The sequence below is a fragment of the Rana temporaria genome, chromosome 1 (assembly GCF_905171775.1).
Source record: "Rana temporaria chromosome 1, aRanTem1.1, whole genome shotgun sequence".
Taxonomy (NCBI): Eukaryota; Metazoa; Chordata; class Amphibia; order Anura; family Ranidae; genus Rana; species Rana temporaria.
Genome location: NC_053489.1, coordinates 578,753,313 through 578,773,252, shown reverse-complemented (window position 1 = coordinate 578,773,252; position 19,940 = coordinate 578,753,313). Strand labels below are relative to the sequence as shown.

Here is a 19,940-nt window from a genome sequence, read left to right as displayed (position 1 = left end):
CTCAGGAGGGGGGGGGCGCTCGCTCGTCCCCACTCCCATTCCTGACCGGCCGGGTAGCGTGCTTTGGATACGGGTCTGGTATGGATTGTAGGGGGACCCCCTACGTCGATTTTTCGGCGTAGGGGGGGTCCCCTTACAACCCATACCAGACCTAAGGGCCTGGTATGCTCCTGGGGGGGAACCCATGCCGGTTTTGTTTTTACAAATTGCCGTGGAGTTCTCCCTCGGGAAAGCATACAAAATGCCGTCGCTGGAATGGGCTTTTACAAGGTGTGACTAGTTTACACTTTGTAGAACCAGCCCTAATTTTACACTTGCAAAATAACACTTACGGCGCAAAAAGGAAGCTGGAAAGCTTTGTGGATCGCCTTAAGTGCTAATTTGCATACTAGAAACGGCATTTCGACTCGAAATGCCCCCAGCGGCGGATGCGGTACTGCATCCTAAGATTCGGCAGTGTAATTCAATTACACATGCCGGATCTTCTGCCTAACTTTGGAAAAAGCCTTTTGAGGATCGTTTCCAAAGTTACACACAGACTGAACAGCACTTAAGTCGGAGTATCTCTTTTGTGGATCTGGCCCAGTATCCTTTCTCATATAAGTACATGGTACAGGAGGCACATATAAGGAATATGAAGTGTTGGGGTAACAAATACATGAACTCTGAAAGGTGGGATCAGTGACAAAGATCATTGTACTGGGCTGCAGTGAGCGGACCTGTACAATGCTATAGCTGTAACCAATCAAGTACACGATTTCATGAGTGAAACCTTTACACAGTCTTTTACCGATTGTAAAAAAAATATGTGTGTATATATATATACTGTATCTTACAAAAGTGAGTACACCCCTCACATTTTTGTAAATATTTTATTATAACTTTTCATGTGACAACACTGAAGAAATTACACTTTGCTGCAATGTAATGTAGTGAGTGTTCAGCTTGTATAACAGTGTCAATTTGCTGTCCCCTCAAAATAACTCAACACACATCCATTAATGTCTAAACCGCTGGCAACGAAAGTGAGTACACCCCTAAGGGAAAATGTCCAAATTGGGCCCAAAGTGTCAATATTTTGTGTGGCCACCATTATTTTCCAGCACTGCCTTAACCCTCTTAGGTATGGAGTTCACCAGAGCTTCACAGGTTGCCACTGGAGTCCTCTTCTACTCCTCCATGATGACATCACAGAGCTGGTGGATGTTAGAGACCTTGCGCTCCTCCATCTTCTTTTTAAGGATGCCCCACAGATGCTCAATAGGGTTTAGATCTGGAGACATGCTTGGCCAGTCCATCAGCTTCTTTAGCAAGGCAGTGGTCTTCCTTGAGGTGTGTTTGGGGTCATTATCAAATGACACAGCTAAAGGTGCTCCTTGGATTTCAGGCTTCTCTATGTGGCTAGGCTGTGAAAACCTCTCACATATACAGTATCCCTATACTCAGGAGCAGCAGAATGTGTTTTGGGATGTAATTATTAGCATACCTATGCTGTGTGTGAGAAATAAACTGAGGAAATTACAACTTTGTGAGCAAATAATTTTTTTTTTAATTTTCCAAAAAATTGTGACGTAAAAAAAAATCACCATGCCTGTTACTAAATACCTTGGATTGTCTACTTTCCAAAAAGGTGTCATTTGGAGGGTAATTGTACTGTTTCATGCCTCAAGAGATGAGATAGGAAGTCAGTATATTAGGAGTGATCAGATTTCAAATATATATACCATAGTTTGTTAACGCTATAACTTTCACAGAATCAAGAATTTTTTTTTTCAAAATGTTCAGCCTTCATTAATTAATATAGCAAAAGATAAAAAAAAACAGCGGGTATTAAATACCACCAAAAGAAAGCTCTGTCGCAAAAATATATATATATAAATATATATATATATATAAATGTAATTTGGGTACAGTGTTGCATATCTGAATAATCTTCATTCAAAGTGCTGAAAGTTGAAATTGGCCTGGACTGGAAAGGGGTGAAAGTGTCCAGACTTGAGGTGGCTAAACAGCATTGCATTTCTCTCACATGTCAGGAACGTGCATGATTGTGTGTGCATTCCTGTCACAAAACGGGGTAAACTTAGCCTTATAGTGAACACAGATTTACATTAGTATGAATATTCACCTATTAGAGTGCACATAAATATTGTTAAAACAACAGCTTTGTGTTCAAAGTCAAATGTGCTATAGTCTACCTTTGGATTTTTTCTTCTGTGCCACCATGTATTACAGTGTGTGTATATGTTTGTGTGTATATTTACATAGAAAAGCACTTGGTGCACACATAATTGATATTTAGGAATCTTTCTCTAACCCTATTAATTATGTAACGCTCATATATCATTTACAGCAGTGTTTCCCAACTCCAGTCCTCAAGGCACACCAACAGGTCATGTTTTCAGGATTTCCCTCAGATGAAACGGCTGTGGTAATTACTAAGGCAGTGAAACTGATCAAATCACCTGTGCAAAATAATGGAAAGCCTGAAAACATGACCTGTTGGTGTGCCTTGAGGACTGGGAAACACTGATTTACAGGTTCAAAACGTTTTAACAAACGTTTATTTCTGACATGTACAGACAACGCTGCGCTATCTCCTCTAGTTAAATTGTGATCGGGATATTAAACTCATTGTTTTTTGACACTTTTGGCAGACATATCCTCAAGATCCTCTGCAAATTTGTCTCTGGGGATCTTTGTGGCTCCAAGGTTAATTACTATTACAGAATCAGTGGATAGGCTTCTAAAAATGTAGCCAAACTTTCCAAAGCTGGCACAGTCGTGTGTCCTATGATAGATCAGAATGTATCTGCTCCTGCTTTCCAGCAGAACATATCTGGCAGTACCACGTATGAAAGTGTTCCGTTGTTCCGGAGGTTATGTCTCCTGGCAGAGGAACCCCTTTGCAGAGCCCAGACTTTAACATAATAGACCTGAAGTTTATTTCCATCGCTGCAGTTTGTAAAGTTGAAGGACCCTTACAATGCCATGGACAGATATTCAAGCTGTGCATTTATTGCAGTGGAGACCTTTCTGTCCACTGAACCAATGCAACACATATACCTTTATTAGGAACTAGAATGACGACTGTCATTTTGGGGTGTAATTACAAACAACAGGACACCCTAGAAAAATTTAATGGAGCCTGACACCCCTCAACATGCCACCTTTCCAGGGAAATCCCCAGGGTCCTTGCATTTCACACCCATAACCGTATATTTTACCAGTACTAGCCAGTGGCCTATGCTATGGTGTTCTGTGGTGAATGCACTCCCCCCCTGCCTTTACTTCTTTAAAACTGAAAGCAGCCCCCCCCCCCACCAGATGTATAGGTGGCCATACAAAATGATAGACCCCCTCCAATAAAAGCCCCTTACATTGGTGATTGATGTCAATTTCTCTGCTACAATGGTGGTCAGTGGAACAAAGACTCAACTAATGCATAGGCATTTTTATCAGCGGCCATTTACCTGAGGGAGGGCTTGATATTTTTTACTAGTCCTGTTGATGGCTCTGAATCTGCTGAGTGACGTCAACTCATTTAGGGATTTTGTATGCACAGAGATGAATTCACTCAGGAACAGCCTGCAGTGTGGAAGACAGCAGAGCCTCTGGGCAAGGAACTAATTCAGCAGGTTGGACTGGGAACGTACATAGAGCTATTTGCCCATCCCCTCTGACAACCTCTCTAATTCTAGGTCCCGCAGCTGCTACGAACATTGCCCACCAGTGCTGCCATCCCTTACCTCTGCTTCTGAAAATTGCTATTTAGCTGGCTGTTATCCTGATCCTGTTGCTTTAATATTTTAAAGATGAATTTCAGGTACAGATATTTAATACACAGTTACATTGGTTCAGTTTGGACAAATGTAACTATGCATATACCATACTTGGCCAATGCTGGGATCTGAAAATCATAGTTACATTGTGAACACAGGAGGTTGGCTGCTCAGCATGGGCGCCATTCAGAGAATACCTATCTCTACCTATCTCTTTGGTTGGACAAGGTGGAGAGGCATCACATAGGCAAATCAGGTGCTCTAACTTTTTCTCTGACCTCGCTGGTTGCGTGCTTGTTCTGGGTTAGGTACTGAAGCCAGGCACATTCAGTTTATCAGTATATATCAAAAGAGGCTTGTATGCAAGCATGTGTATCTTTCGCTAGATAGGTCTCCTAAATGTCTGCACAGTTTAAAGACATTTTTTATTATTTTATCAAGCAGGTGACCATCAGGGCCGCCATCAGGGGGGTACAGGCAGTACACCTGTAAGGGGCCCGGAGGTCCCTAGGGCCCCCAGATGGAAACCCCCCTTATATTTTTTTTATAAAAAATAAATAATTTTCTTTTTTTTAATATATTTTTATTTTATTTTTTATTAAAGGGCCAATTGTTGTTTTTCTGTTTTTTTTTTTTAGGTCCGGAGGTCTCCAGGGGCCCGGAGGCCTCCAGGGCCCTGGGTGGAAACCCCCCCCCCTTTTTTTATTTATTTTTCATAAAAAAAAATATATTTTTTTAATATATTATTTTATTTTTTATTAAAGGGGCAATTTCTTTTTAGGGGCCCAGAGATCCACAGGGCCCCCGATGACAACCCCCCTTTTTTATTTTTATTAAAGGGCCCAGAGGTCCCTAGGGCCCTGGATGGCAACCCCCCCTTTTTTTTTTTATAAATGTTTATTTTATTTTTTTTTTATATATTTTGCTTTATTAAAGGGCCCAGAGGTTTATTTTTTTTAATTTTTATTAAAGAGCCCAGAGGTCCCGGATGGCAACCCCCCTTTTTTTGTAATTTCTTTTTATATATATATATATATATATATATATATATATATATATATATATATATATATATATTATTAAAGGGCCAGAGGTCCCCAGATGGCAACCCCCCTTTACAAAAAAAAGAAACATATTTTTTTATATATTTTTTATTAAAAGGGCCCAGAGGTCCTCAGGGCCCCGGATGGCTACCCCCTTTTTTTATATTTTTCTTTATTTCTTCTTTTTTTTGTAAAGGGCCCCCTGCTTCTCAATTTGCGGCAGCCCCCCCCGCTTCTCCATTTCAGGCGGCAGCACCCCCCCCCCCCGGTTCTCTGCTCCAGGGGCCCATGCCTGAAGCTGTGTAAGGGGCCCCATAATTCCTGAAGGCGGCCCTGGTGACCATATATGCATTGTACCTGGTGTCTTTGGCTTTGTAGGACATGTACATACAGTGCCTTGCGAAAGTATTTCGGCCCCCTTGAACTTTGCAACCTTTTGCCACATTTCAGGCTTCAAACATAAAGATATAAAACTGTATTTTTTTTTTTTGAAGAATCAACAACAAGTGGGACACAATCATGAAGTGGAACGAAATTTATTGGATATTTAAATTTTTTTTAACAAATAAAAAACTGAAAAATTGGGCGTGCAAAATTATTCAGCCCCCTTAAGTTAATACTTTGTAGCGCCACCTTTTGCTGCGATTACAGCTGTAAGTCGCTTGGGGTATGTCTCTATCAATTTTGCACATTGAGAGACTGAAATTTTTGCCCAATCCTCCTTTTTCAGTTTTCAGTTCTTTACACAGATTCTCGATTGGATTCAGGTCTGGACTTTGACTTGGCCATTCTAACACCTGGATATGTTTATTTGTGAACCATTCCATTGTAGACTTTGCTTTATGTTTTGGATCATTGTCTTGTTGGAAGACAAATCTCCATCCCAGTCTCAGGTCTTTTGCAGACTCCATCAGGTTTTCTTCCAGAATGGTCCTGTATTTGGCTCCATCCATCTGCCCATTAATTTTAACCATCTTCCCTGTCCCTGCTGAAGAAAAGCAGGCCCAAACCATGATGCTGCCACCACCATGTTTGACAGTGGGGATGGTGTGTTCAGGGTGATGAGCTGTGTTGCTTTTACGCCAAACATAACGTTTTGCATTGTTGCCAAAAAGTTCGATTTTGGTTTCACCTGACCAGAGCACCTTCTTCCACATGTTTGGTGTGTCTCCCAGGTGGCTTGTGGCAAACTTTAAACAACACTTTTTATGGATATCTTAAAGAAATGGCTTTCTTCTTGCCACTCTTCCATAAAGGCCAGATTTGTGCAGTATACGACTGATTGTTGTCCTATGGACAGAGTCTCCCACCTCAGCTGTAGATCTCTGCAGTTCATCCAGAGTGATCATGGGCCTCTTGGCTGCATCTCTGATCAGTCTTCTCCTTGTATGAGCTGAAAGTTTAGAGGGACGGCCAGGTCTTCGTAGATTTGCAGTGGTCTGATACTCCTTCCATTTCAATATTATCGCTTGCACAGTGCTCCTTGGGATGTTTAAAGCTTGGGAAATCTTTTTGTATCCAAATCCAGCTTTAAACTTCTCCACAACAGTATCTCGGACCTGCCTGGCGTGTTCCTTGTTCTTCATGATGCTCTCTGCGCTTTAAACGGACCTCTGAGACTATCACAGTGCAGGTGCATTTATACAGAGACTTGATTACACACAGGTGGATTCTATTTATCATCATTAGTCATTTAGGTCAACATTGGATCATTCAGAGATCCTCACTGAACTTCTGGAGAGAGTTTGCTGCACTGAAAGTAAAGGGGCTGAATAATTTTGCACGCCCATTTTTTCAGTTTTTTTATTTGTTAAAAAAGTTTGAAATATCCAATAAATTTCGTTCCACTTCATGATTGTGTCCCACTTGTTTTTGATTCTTCCAAAAAATTTACAGTTTTATATCTTTATGTTTGAAGCCTGAAATGTGGCAAAAGGTTGCAAAGTTCAAGGGGGACGAATACTTTCGCAAGGCACTGTACATCAGACAGAAAAGGCATGGAATGGGAAATAGTAGTAGCCACTACCCCTAAATATATGCAGATAATCCTTTCACTTCTAAGCAGCTTTAGTCTCAGAACTATTATATGTCTGTAATTCACCATAGACAAGAAATGTAAAATTTCAATCCAGATTATTGTAAGAATACTTAGCAGACACATACAAAGAATATGACGATATAGACAAACATGGCTTGTGTGAAATGTTAACACCTCCTTGTCACATGCTTGACGTTTGCAATGGTGATACATTAATACAGCTGTCTGCATAAATTCTACCTGTGTTGACCTTTTGCAAGTAAATTCACGTCTGTCAGGCAATTATGCCCCAGTGAAAACAAGAGCACAATGCTGTTCTTTTCTTCTTCTCACCCAGGGGGTCAAAAGGGTAAAAAATCTGCAGTTTCAGCATATACACATCTTTTCATGTCAACTGAGTATTAAACCATGGCACACTCCTATGTCACCACCATAAAAGCCAAGCTGTAGGAACCTATAATAGGACTTCTGTGTCCTAACATCTTTTGGTGTGATGCTTCCCAATTAATCTGTCTGCCAGTACTGTGGCTTTCAGCACGCATGTTTGACTTATGATGTTAAAATGTCCCTTCATTTTAAAAGAATGCAGCTTGGAAAGTGTTTAAAGTTTTTGATGGCAGGTATAAAAGAGTATCAAACTTTTGGCAAATAACATCAGCAATACTGTACAATAAAGGGAATAAAGATGATTTAATTGTGCAAATATTTTGTTTCCAGTGATTTTAAAAAAGAAAGTGTTTTTTTCCGTAAAACATATTTTAGCTTACTTGTATGACATTTATTTTAGAACAGTTCAAGTATACTTCTATGACCAATTCTTTTTTTGGGTCAGGCACCCTCCGCAAGCACATCTTCCATATTTACTTCTCCTTATTCCACTAAGATCTCAAAAGCATCGCACAGTATTTTTTTTTAAATCCTCTCAGCTAGGCTCTGGTTCCTAGTCTCTATTTATTCCTATTGAATGCTGTAAACCACCTGGATGGCCATGCAAGGCATAACAACAGGTGCTCACTTTGTGCGCATATAGACTTTCCACTTGCTTTCCTGTCATTCTGTTGGCTCATTGGGCTAGCAGCAGAAGTCGGGAAGGAGTTTGAAGGTGTGAGCTGACAGGGCCAGAAATTAAAAGGTCATGTGACATTGCAACACAGAATTACCTTCTGCAGAAACCATTCTGGATAGGCTTCTCACTGAGTATGGCTGTTGTGGATGGTGCTGGTCTAAATTAACTGTTGAAGCTACAATGCATGTGTATTAGTAACACAAAATATTACCTACCTGCCACTACTATGCATATTCCAGGTATTGGAAACATTTTTGGCTCTACACTATGCTCAGAGCAGGCCTGGCACCTCTAATCTGCAGGGTTCTTCTTATGCCGCGTACACACGATCGGTCCATCCGATGAGAATGGTCTGATGGACCGTTTCATCAGTTAACCGATGAAGCTGACTGATGGTCAGTCGTGCCTACACACCATCGGTTAAAAAACCGATCATGTCAGAACGCGGTGACGTAGAACACAACGACGTGCTGAAAAAAACGAAGTTCAATGCTTCCAAGCATGCGTCGACTTGATTCTGAGCATGCATGGATTTTTAACCGATGGTTGTGCGTACTAACGATCGTTTTTTTCCCATCAGTTAGGAATCCATCGGTTTAATTTAAAGCAAGTTGGCTTTTTTTTAACCGATGGTTAAATAACCTATGGGGCCCACACACAATCGGTCTTGACCGATGAAAACTGTCCATCAGACCGTTGTCCTCTGTTTAACCTATCGCGTGTACGAGACCTTAGGAATGACCAATCAGTTCCCAGTATAGGAAGTCTACCATCACTAGTAAATAATTAGTGGTTCCTTAGTGTCACATGATCCAGCGAAGAGCACCACAAATAACTTATAAGTGATGGGAGACTTCCTGTGCCTGAAGTTGGTTGCTGGTATGTGTGGAGACTGCTAGAGTTTAGAGCAGGTATTTGCAACTAGCGGACCTCCAGCTGTTGCAAAAGTCCCATCAGGACTCTGACTCTTGGTGTCATGCTTGTGGCTGCCAGAGTCTTACTATGCCTCATGAGACTTGTAGTTCTGCAACAGCTGGAGGTCTGCTAATTGCATATCCCTGATTTAGAGGATATCAGCAGCACTGTAACTAAATGTTGGGTCTCAGTCCTGTTTCCAATCCATGTGCAGTAGATCTCCAAAGCGGTCCATAGTGTTCTTCTGCACACCCACAGGCTTCATTCTATCCACATTCTATCCATTAGAATGCATGTGCCTCCACTGTGGGGACGCTCATTGTTTAGTGTTAGGACCACAGATTACAGGGTGCCTTGGCGCGGATCTGTGGCTCACGCATGCGTTTGCAAATGCGTGCGGACAGAACCCCTGTTTTTAACGCATACTGTTAGACAGGTTAATTGGTTGTTCTGCAGGCTGGTCGGTAAGAAGGCTTGGTTTTTCCCTGGGCATTCCCCAGGTTTTGTTGTTATCTGCTTTAGCCTTCCAATGCCACTTACTGCGATTGCCAGCTATAGATGGGGGCGGTGGACACGTTTATGTTTCACCTGTGGTGCTTATATTGGTGCAACAGTGCACCAACACCTTTGCAGCCATTGTGCTATATGCTGGGTGTTTGGTGTGCTCCTGTACCTTTAAGGAGGGGTAGCTCCCCCTTCAGTCCACCTGCCCCCATCTATCCATTAGAATGCATGTGCCTCCACTGTGGGGACGCTCATTGTTTAGTGTTAGGACCACAGATTACAGGGTGCCTTGGCGCGGCTCTGTGGCTCACACATGCGTTTGCAAATGCGTGCGGACAAAACCCCTGTTTTTAACGCATACTGTTAGACAGGTTAATTGGTTGTTCTGCAGGCTGGTCGGTAAGGAGGCTTGGTTTTCCCCTGGGCATTCCCCAGGTTTTGTTGTTTTCAGGAAGTGGAAGACATGCCATCGAAAGGTAAGCATTATGGTGAAACATTGGTAGACTACTTACCAGAACAGTGTAAGTAAATTGCGGAAAAGGGGAAGGGTGCACACGTTTATGTTTCACCTGTGGTGCTTATATTGGTCCAACAGTGCACCAACACCTTTGCAGCCATTGTGCTATATGCTGGGTGTTTGGTGGAGGTGTTGTTCAGAAAATTATGTTGGAAGGTTTCCTCACTTTTAACGTGAAAATCAATCATAAGGAAATTATATATGCTTTTCGATACATTGCATGATGAGTCTTTTAACGGCAAAAGCATCCAACTGATTACACTACAAACAGCTTTTAAAAAATATCTGCTATGATCTCAAACATGTTTTAAAACAGCTGAAAAGTTTCTTAAAACATTATAAACGCACATACTCCCTGTCATTTTGGGAAGCCCCTTTCTAAATCCTCACTGTCCAAACGCCCCACAGCCAGCAATACAAAAAATCAAAATATCAGGCCCACCCTTTACACTATGCTGTTCCATTGCAGTGTGCTACTGTAACCTTGTTGACTCTGAACCTCCCAGCACTACATATAATGCAGTCTTAACGTCTCTACCTCAGCATTTTGAAAACAATTCACACCTTCAATCATGTAAATCGAAGGACTAACACCTATAAAGTCTTTCTGACACCGAGGATAGGATTATGTGTCTAGAACAAGGTGGTTCCTTTCACACTTCCTATCCTGTTCTTAACATTTACATCTGCCTTTCCATGGTGATTGGATTAAGATTTCTGTGCTACCTGTGTGACTTTAAATGATGGGGTATTTTCCTGAAACTCATTAGAACTGAAAAAGTGGCTTGGATTAGCAACAAAACATCTTCAACATTACAGAGCAAGTCAAGTTGAATATGAGTAACTATTACTAGACATACCATGCTATGTGTGTTGCAATAAGGCAGCCATTTCCTCATATATAGCTGCCAATGCATGGTAACAGGAAAAAAACTGACCTGAACCCTTTTCTTTTTTTTCATGTGGTGCACTACAATGTCATTTGGCACCTGCTGCACTTGTACATTTGGGTGCCATTGTAAATAAATGACACTGCAATGCAGGAAACCATAACTCGATTTTTATTCTTCTTTTAACAAAAATGATAGGATAGGCTGTCTTACAATAGTGGAGCAGCTTAAAAGCTTATAGTATTGTTTCCATTGATGATTCGTCACACAATGAGACACAACACATTATAATGCCTGCATTGCACCTGAGCAATCACCTATATTGTTACATGCAGCTCTGCGTCCTCCATAAGTGTCACACGTACGCATCAGCACCTGTCTTCTTTCTTCCTTTCCATTATTTTGCATAGTTATTTTCCTCTGTCTTCCTAGAAAATGTGTTAAAACTATTTTTTTTTTTCAACTCAGAACATTGGCAGTACAGCCTAACTACAAAGATGCCTAATGAACTGCAGAAAACACGCTACATGCCTTTCTTGTTATAAAATACTGTAACTATTGACTCGTGTTCCATTTGTAAACAAAGAAACAAGAATTTAAAAATTGCAATGAATTCCAAAGAAATATGCGTTTTGTTTTTTTACGGATTATGAAAACAAAGTTGATTGTACAGTGATGATGTCACCAGTAGGAGATAAGGAATGAAAATAATGACAACCAAGTGTAGATCTGGGAGGACATTCAACACCAGCATCTTTACCTTTACACGAAAAGAAACAAAGTATTTTGTGTATAAGAATGGAAGAAAGGAAAGGGAAGGTATTACGTACTGTAGCTAACCACACCCTTGTATCTTTTTTTTTATTATAAGCTCAAAAGATGAGAGCCGCAGTCTGATTGTCATAGGGGATGCCTCCACTTTTTTTAACCACCAGTTTTATGAACGAGGCCCAATGGTAAGAAAATGGAGGCTACAGGTATGAAGGTGACGTTGCCGCAACCTTTTCTATAACACAGGAATCTCTCAATGAATCTCCATTTGTAAAGTTTTTGTGGCTATAAAAGAAGAAGCTGTATATGCACAATATACTGTATATGGATTAGTGAATGCAATGAATATTGTGTTGGGGATCGTTTTGTTAGTAAAGAATCAACTCATATAAAAAAAGACTTGTAACTTTGTGTTATCCAATGCACAGCTTCATATTAGTATGGACGGTTTCATTCTTTTTTTTATTGTCCATGCTGCGACATAGTTAAGTATTCATATGCACCTCCGGAAGTTTGGCTAGAAAGTCAGTTAAACCACTTTTGGATTATAGGAGAAAGACCACAATGTAATAGGGGCTACGGTGCTCATTTCAAAGCCACCATGCTACTGTAATTCCTACTCTACAGCACTGTGCACTATATATGTAGGAAGGAAAGATAATGGGTCTTGGCTGGAGGAAAGTTGTTTACTAAAGTCCAAATATAATAATTACAACCAAGGGAGTACTGTATTTATTGGCGTATAACACTCACTCACTTTTTTACCCTGAAAATAGAGGGTAAACTGTGCCTGTGTGTTATACGCAGGGGCAGCGGAAATTTTTTTTTCCTGAAAATTCCCTCCTAAAGTTAGGGTGCGTGTTATACGTCTGTGCATGTTATACCCCGATAAATATGGTAATTACAGCCATAGGAACCCATGAGGTTTTCCCCTTCTAAGGAATACAAATGAAAGACCTTTCTAGAGGTGCAAAAATGTAGAATTCCAGCTAATACCTAATTAGACCTAAAATCCATCCTACCCCATCTCAAAATCTATACTAACCTGTGTAAAAAAAAAAGTATGTACTTACCTATTTCAGCCCGTTTTGGTCCAATCGTGTGACCCGTGTCAGCCAATGGCTGGGAAAGCTGGAAGTGGTGACGTCACTTATAGGCTTCTGTGGTGCATTTGTTGACTGTAATCCCTCCTCTCCCCTACAGCTGCCGCTGGCTGACACAGGAGAGCTGGATCATGTGACTAAACTAGAGCAACCTTAAAATAGGTAAGTATATGCATCTTTCTTACACAGGTTAGTTATTATAGGTGTAAAGGGGGGGGGGCATTTTAGGATTAGTAAGGCTGTAGCTGGAATTCAAAGGCCAGTACCATCTGGCAATATTCAGAGGTTATAGAAAGGAGTACATTTTAGGTCGCCTACCACTAATAAGGTCCCCAGAAATGTTGCTATAGAGTGCTGTGAATTTCTTGTTATTCCTATAATGACAATGCTTTATGTTACCTCTGAGCTGATCTGCTCTAGGCTTGTGCCTAATTTGCCTACAAGATACAGTACTGTATTTAACACTAAATGGACTTTCTGTCTTCATCAGACTATGGTTAGAAAATACAAATTTTTACTAATTTAATTTACTTTAGTGGTAGTTTTCTTAAATGAAACAGGAAATTTTTAGGATACAGTTTTCCCAGCTCTGAATTGTCACGGTTATATATTTTTATATACTCCAGTGATTAATTAGTAGTCTTCAAGTAACAAAATTCAAAAAGCTATGCGCAATAGCTGTTCCTTTAAGCAGATACAGACCATATTCCTATGTAGAGGCATCAAAAGCCAAGATCTTACTGTACTTACCTTACAACATCTACTAGAACAGCTTCTTATGTAACATTGTGAATCCATTCACAGACATGCTTATTACCTAATGAAAGAGCCAACACATACAAGCCAAGTGATTTTTATTATTGTCAGAACTTGCCTCCATCAGGGAAGAGAAAATAATCAGCAACATGTTAAAGCATATTTCAGGAAAAGGAGAGGCAATGTATATTAACTGGCAGCTAAATAATCATAGTCATTACACCTACAGAAAATGAACTGATCTCCAGCATCGGATCTACAAGTTCCAGTGTGCCACACCAGATTTTGCTTGGAGGGGTATAATGGGACTTCTAAGTCTTCAAGTGATGAAGCAATACCTGCTTGTAGGTGGCCACAGACATCAGACCATCGATAGGCATTTATCCTGACCACCAACTTAGTATGACTTAACGATAACTTGTACTGCTTGCAAGAAATCTGGACTAAGGCTAAGAAACCAAACCATAAGGTGCCACAGCATACCTCTAGACTGACAATTCACCTGCATCCTAAGCATTAAGGTGAAACTTCTGGTAGTGACCGGCCCCCCAGTCCCCCCGTTTTACTTACTTGAGCCCCGTATTTCCCTCAGCAGGGATGCGCTGTCCCTCTCTGCACGGGGTCCCGGCTCTTGATTGGATAGATTGATAGCAGCGCAGCCCTTGGCTTCCACTGCTGTCAATCAAATCCAATGACGTGGACACCGGGGGGGGCAGGGCCGACTCTGGCATTTGTGTCTATAGATGCAAATGCTGCACTCGAGAGCGCACCTGCAAGATAAGCCCCCTGGAAGAGCACTTCTCCTAGAGGGGTTATCTTGATGCAAGGAGAAGCCGCAAGAGCCGCCGAGAGATCCCAGAAGTCGAGGATCCGGGCCACACTGTGCAAAGCGAGCTGCACAGTGGAGGTAAGTATGACATGTTTTTTTATATACAAAAAAAAAAGAAGGAAACTTTAATCACTTTAAGTGTTACTTAACTGCAGAAGAGAAAAATCTGATTTCCTGCCCTTCCAGACAGTGATATAATGTGTAAATCTCAGAAGTGGATGGACATAAATACAACTCCTTTGATAGGTGAAACAGCTCTCAAGTATGTATTTTTAACTCAAAAAACCTTCCTTATATTGCTCCCAGCCTCCTCAAAGTCTGCAGCCCTCCTATTTTTGCTGTTGCTGTGATCCGGCTTCCTTTTAGAGAGTGGCTCCGTTCGATCTCCATGGTTCCACTGTATGTGGGAATGTAGCCATCTTCTCTTGCTCACTCCTGGGGTGGACTAGGGACTATGGGATTTGTAGTGAGCATAGAGAAGTTCACATGATGACAACTAATGTGTGCTTGTTCCAATGAAAGTCAGGGGGGAAAAGAGAGGTTCAGAAGCTCATGGAGGACATTACATGGAGGCAGGAAAAACACAGTGAGAAAGAATTTCATGAAAAATACATTACAGGGCCATTAAGTAGTGGATGTGTACAGATTATTTTTGGAGAATAAGGATATCGTTTAGTGTCACTTTAACCTATGAAAATGTTACAAAGACCCCCCCCCCCCTCTTAATTCCTTTCTTCTTTTCTAATCTTAGATCCTGCTTCTTCCTTATTCTCCCCTACTTTAGTTTGTGCTTTTAAATCCATCAGGCCACCAGGCGTAGCCCTGGATGAGATGGTTACATGGCTAGCTACCTAGTACTGTTCACAGTTATGCTCTTGTTAATCTAGATTTTTCGAATATCTGTTTAGTAATGGGCAATACCCTACTTGATATGTGGAGGCTTAAGTTCTATATTTTAAGTAATGTCTCTCAGAATGCGATTTTTTCCTCCTAGATGTTACATATGGCCTATTTTGGAATTCCTGGGACCTGAGCATTTCTAATTACTTTTATGTTTGTTTGTTTTTTAAAGCATGTTATCTTTCTATTATGTTTATTTACGATGTACCCATCAAAATGTCAAGCAGTAACGTTGATATGGATATTAATAAAACTCCTTGTAAAAGAAAACGTTACAAAGATATCTGCATAGACACTAATGCCTCATCAGCTGAGCATAAATTCCTATACATTAAGCAGTCATACCTACCCCCCTTTCCTTCTGGCATCAGCTTATCACAGCCTAATCACATGGAAAAACAAATTGGTCATGAAAATGAATAACTTCCTGAGAATGTCTGTTCATGCGGCCACAGGCATGACCATTGGCCCCCAAATGCTGTGAAATCTGACAGTCATCTAATGTCTGTGGCTAGCTTTATGAATGCCATTCTTGTCCAAGCGGAACAATAGACTATTAGGCTAAAGGATGTCTGGCTTCTGGGTTCTAATTAATCTGAAGCCAACCACAGATTATAGGTAGACGTCGTACTGCACAACTGCAATAGGGTAAGCCAACAATCTTCCAATATCTACGATAAAACATGTGCAGAGATGACAGAGATAACAAGGAATGGAATACTAACAAGGCACATTTGCAGGCCATTTCTTCTCCCAGCAATTTCCTGAACAAATATACATTTTTAGGGAATACAAATAAACAATCTCAGATTGAAAATTCTGGAGCTCTGGAACGTGTTTGAGACATTAGACGATCAGAGTAAAACTTGATGTGATTTTAACCCGGGACCATCACTCATCTGATGAAAGAAAATAAGACAATCAGATGCCGGTATCTGGATGTAGACGATCTGATGCAAACAGCAGTTCAAGAATGTCAGAAGGCTTCAGAAGTCTTGTGGACAACACCACCACCTACAAAAAAAGAAATAAAAAAAAAATTGTAAGAGAGGAAAAAGATTTGGTTTCTTTCATCTGTCTAAAGATGTACTGCATTATAATTAAAATGTGTGGTTCTGTTTTATATTGACCAAGCTGTCAAGCTTAACAGATTTAACCAATAAAAACCTTCCTTACTGAATAAACCCAAACATCTGTGTTGACTTCCTTCACTGCCTCATAGAGCTGGACCACACAGCTCTACAGGAGAAGGAACCATTCTAAGAAAAGTTCGCACTGCATTATGGGATCTGAACACCTTTGCTGTTGACACTTACTCTAGGACATCCCAAGACAAAGAAAAACATATGTAGTGCTACCCTCATAGAATATGCCATAACTTGGCTCAATAATCAGTCTAGAAGATGTCTTTTAGGATTTTTATTATTGCTAAAGAACTTGGTATGGGCTGTTGGGTAATATGGGATACTCCAGCTTCATCAAATATATGCAGGACACTTCATTTCACTACTGTAAATCTCTCTGAGCAGTCTCTAGGCAAGGACAGCTATCCCAATGCGGGAATACTATTGACTTGTCCACCCAGGGGAATGCAGCACACAGTGACTAGAGTTACCAGATACCTCCTTCCAGTACCCACTGGACACTTTTCAGTGGGCCCTCCAGACCAGGTTCCCAAGCGAGGAATCCCATGACTAGCTCTCCAAAAAGTGATCCTAAGAATTCCCCCCCCCCCCAGCTCTGCCACAGCTGGGACCTTGATGAATCACTGCAGGAATCAAGATAGCTTCTGCATGTGAAAGTAGCCACTCTCACTCAGATAGGGGGAATCCATTCCATGGAGGGGAGGAAGAGCGTTCCTGCTCCAGATACAAGATTATTTATGTCTCTTAAACCACCTTCTGGGCACACCTCCCCAGAGATTGGCTGGAGCACAATAAATATTATGGCTGACATTTGCCTTGCTCTATATTAGAGAAACCTCTGGGAGACAGAGAAATGCAATCAAAATTACAAATTTACAGTCTGTGAGATCCAGAGAAGCAATCGACAACGGCTCCACTACAGAGGAGTCAAAAGAACTAAACTTTTCTATGTCCTGTCCTAGCAACCTAACTAGGAGGATGCTACACAAATTTCCATACATTTTACCAAGATTGTTGGAGTTAGTAAGAACATTATAGATGTATACTTGATTGATCATTATGTTGAATTGTATCTTTCATGTTAGTCTTGTAGAATATTTGTACTGATTTTTTATTCTTTAATGTGTGTGTATATATTTATATATACGCACACTACTATTGCTGTATAGTTTATTGTTAAACTTAAACCGTATATATACCCAAAACTTGTTTTTACTTTTGGATTGAGTATGGAGCAGTTAAAGCCCAGTTTATTTTTTGTTATCTGTGGGTATATTTCCCATCACTTCCTGACAAGGAGAAATTAGTTTTTTTTTTTTACAAAGTGAGGGGCTATTCTGCTTTTAGATGTTTTTTTCCAGAACACATCTCCTTTCTACAATTTTTTCTCTATTCCTGTTCTGGGAACAACTGTAAAATGTTGCTTTTCCTATCATTTTCTATTTTATTCAAAATCGCCAACAGAACAAACAGAGAGGCTGAATCTCACCAAGTGGGACACAAATAGCAATAAAAACTTGACAGGGGTTCTAACCCTTCCCCACTCTAACCACCCAAAGCTTTGTAGAGTCCTCTAGTAAGTAAGCAAGTTGCCTAAAGATGCAAGATAGCATCTTTACTGTTTGACAGCACCCAGTGTTCTGCCCAGACTCATGGGGGAAATAGGAGGATGAGGAAGATTACATACACTGCATTACAAAATGTCACCTTACATTTATCACTCCAAATTTCCAGCTTTTATAAACAGGAACATATTTTCCCTGCTATGTGTGCTAGGCACTCGCCCCATTGTGATTCCCCCTCACAGCAATACCCCAATACCTAAAACTGTTGGGTGGCAGCATCAGACCAACTCTTCTTCAATGGCACAGGTAGCAGAACTTATCAATAAATTGGAGCCACAACACACACAAACCGTGCCTGTGAGTTCAGTCTACATAGTTCATTTTCGGTAAAGAAACGCAAGGCTTACTTCCAAACCGGCAGAATCACACAAGGAGCTTATGTTGCAGCACTAAGGGGTAAGATTTGGAAATAAAGTCTCCATTACTGTGGTGTCTCCTGTTGATCATTTTAGGAAAACCTGCAAGCCAATGAGACACAGTGCTTTTCTCAGAATTAGGTTTCAATTAGATAATTTCTACGGCAGGTCAGACCCTTCTACTGAACTGCTAGGGGGTACAAATGACTCTTGTACCATGCAATATACCCATTTCCTACTTTGTGGGCCACATACATTCACAGGCCTAATGACAAACGCAGCCCAGTTTATAGGTGGCTTACACATTACAATACTTCGCTGCTACATTACTTTATTTATTTAGTTGAGTACCATATATTGTATGTATTAATAAGAAGGCACAAGTCTTTTTCACTTCAAGTCTCATCATTTCTCTGTTCTAATAATATTCTCAGAGTTTTCATTGATTGCATTAAACATCAACAAAGCTTTGTACGAGAAAGCTTTACCTGCTATGCCATTCTCAAACAACAATCACTAAAGTAGGATCACTCTGTGATTAGGCATTGTATGTGTACAGAGCAACTTGACAACAAACATTCGTGACTGGGTTGCTGTGTCTAACACATGGCCAGTTAATCTGGAAACCGCTACACTTACGTGACTGTATTCTTTAGAGCTATGGGAATAAGAAGCTGAATGGTGATTACGACCATCACAAATGTACTTATCTGGCAGCAGAAAAGAAGGACAGTGTTTTCTAACATGTGTACCATTATACTTAGTGGCAATTTATATGGGGTCATGCAGAGCTGTCTATCCAACGTTTCCTTAATGTTTTTTTACCAAATAAGTCTAATGTGACATCAATAATGAGTGCTGACTAATATATTGAACAGGTTCATAAACATGCGTCTTACAGGATGAATGCACCTTTGAAAAAAAAAAACTGCAGGTCTACAAATCATTCTGTGTGACACCATAGGAGCTCATTTATACATGTGGTGAATCATTTTTCAGAGGCATTTCGACAGGCACATCACCTCCTCCATGCTTGTGTTAACCGATAAAAGCCTGCTGTATTGCATTGCAACCGTGTGCATTACACGTGGCTGCAGTGCTATGCTATTCACTTGCATAGGTAATGTTTGATGGTAGCAGGGGCGGACTGACCATTGAGGCACTCGGGCACTGCCCGAGGGCCCCATGCCACTAGGGGGCCCCATCAGGGTTGCCAGGCTCCGTAAAACCAGGGACAGTATGTAAAAATATGTGGTTTTTTTTACATCTGTCCCTGATATGTCTGAAACCGACATGCTTTTGATATGAAAATCCTGAGATTTTGGCTGCCCGCCTCTGCACTGCCTCGTAGCGTGGTGGCCATCTGTAAGCCCGGGGGCCCATAATCTTCTATTGCCCGGGGGCCCCATGAGTTGTCAGTCCGCCCCTGGATGGTAGTACTGCCTGCCAAATGTAATTTGTTGTATAAAGTTTGCCACAAAGTGACCATGTGCACCAACATTGTCGCAGGCTATGGTAGCTGTGGCTCAGTGGTCCAAGTGGGGAGGATATGGTGCAGTTCTCTGTTGCTGCAGCAGTTAATCTTCCAGGAGAAAAAATTACCTATACTAGGATGAGGATGACTGGAAAGACCTGAACTGGGATAAACCATAGTAATCAAGAGTATTGACTATAAGGCCACATGTAAGCCTTGTAGTGTG

General features: G+C 40.9%; 1 protein-coding gene across 1 annotated transcript in view; it reads right to left on the bottom strand.

Annotated features, from left to right (window-relative positions):
• Positions 1-13,466: 13,466 nt before the first annotated feature.
• Positions 13,467-19,940, bottom strand: part of SCFD2 (sec1 family domain containing 2) — a 653,104-nt gene continuing 646,630 nt past the window's right edge. The window contains exon 9 of the mRNA XM_040334879.1: positions 13,467-16,128. Coding sequence (XP_040190813.1) covers positions 16,036-16,128 — 93 coding nt within the window. The 3' untranslated portion in view covers positions 13,467-16,035. The remainder of the gene's footprint in view (positions 16,129-19,940) is intronic.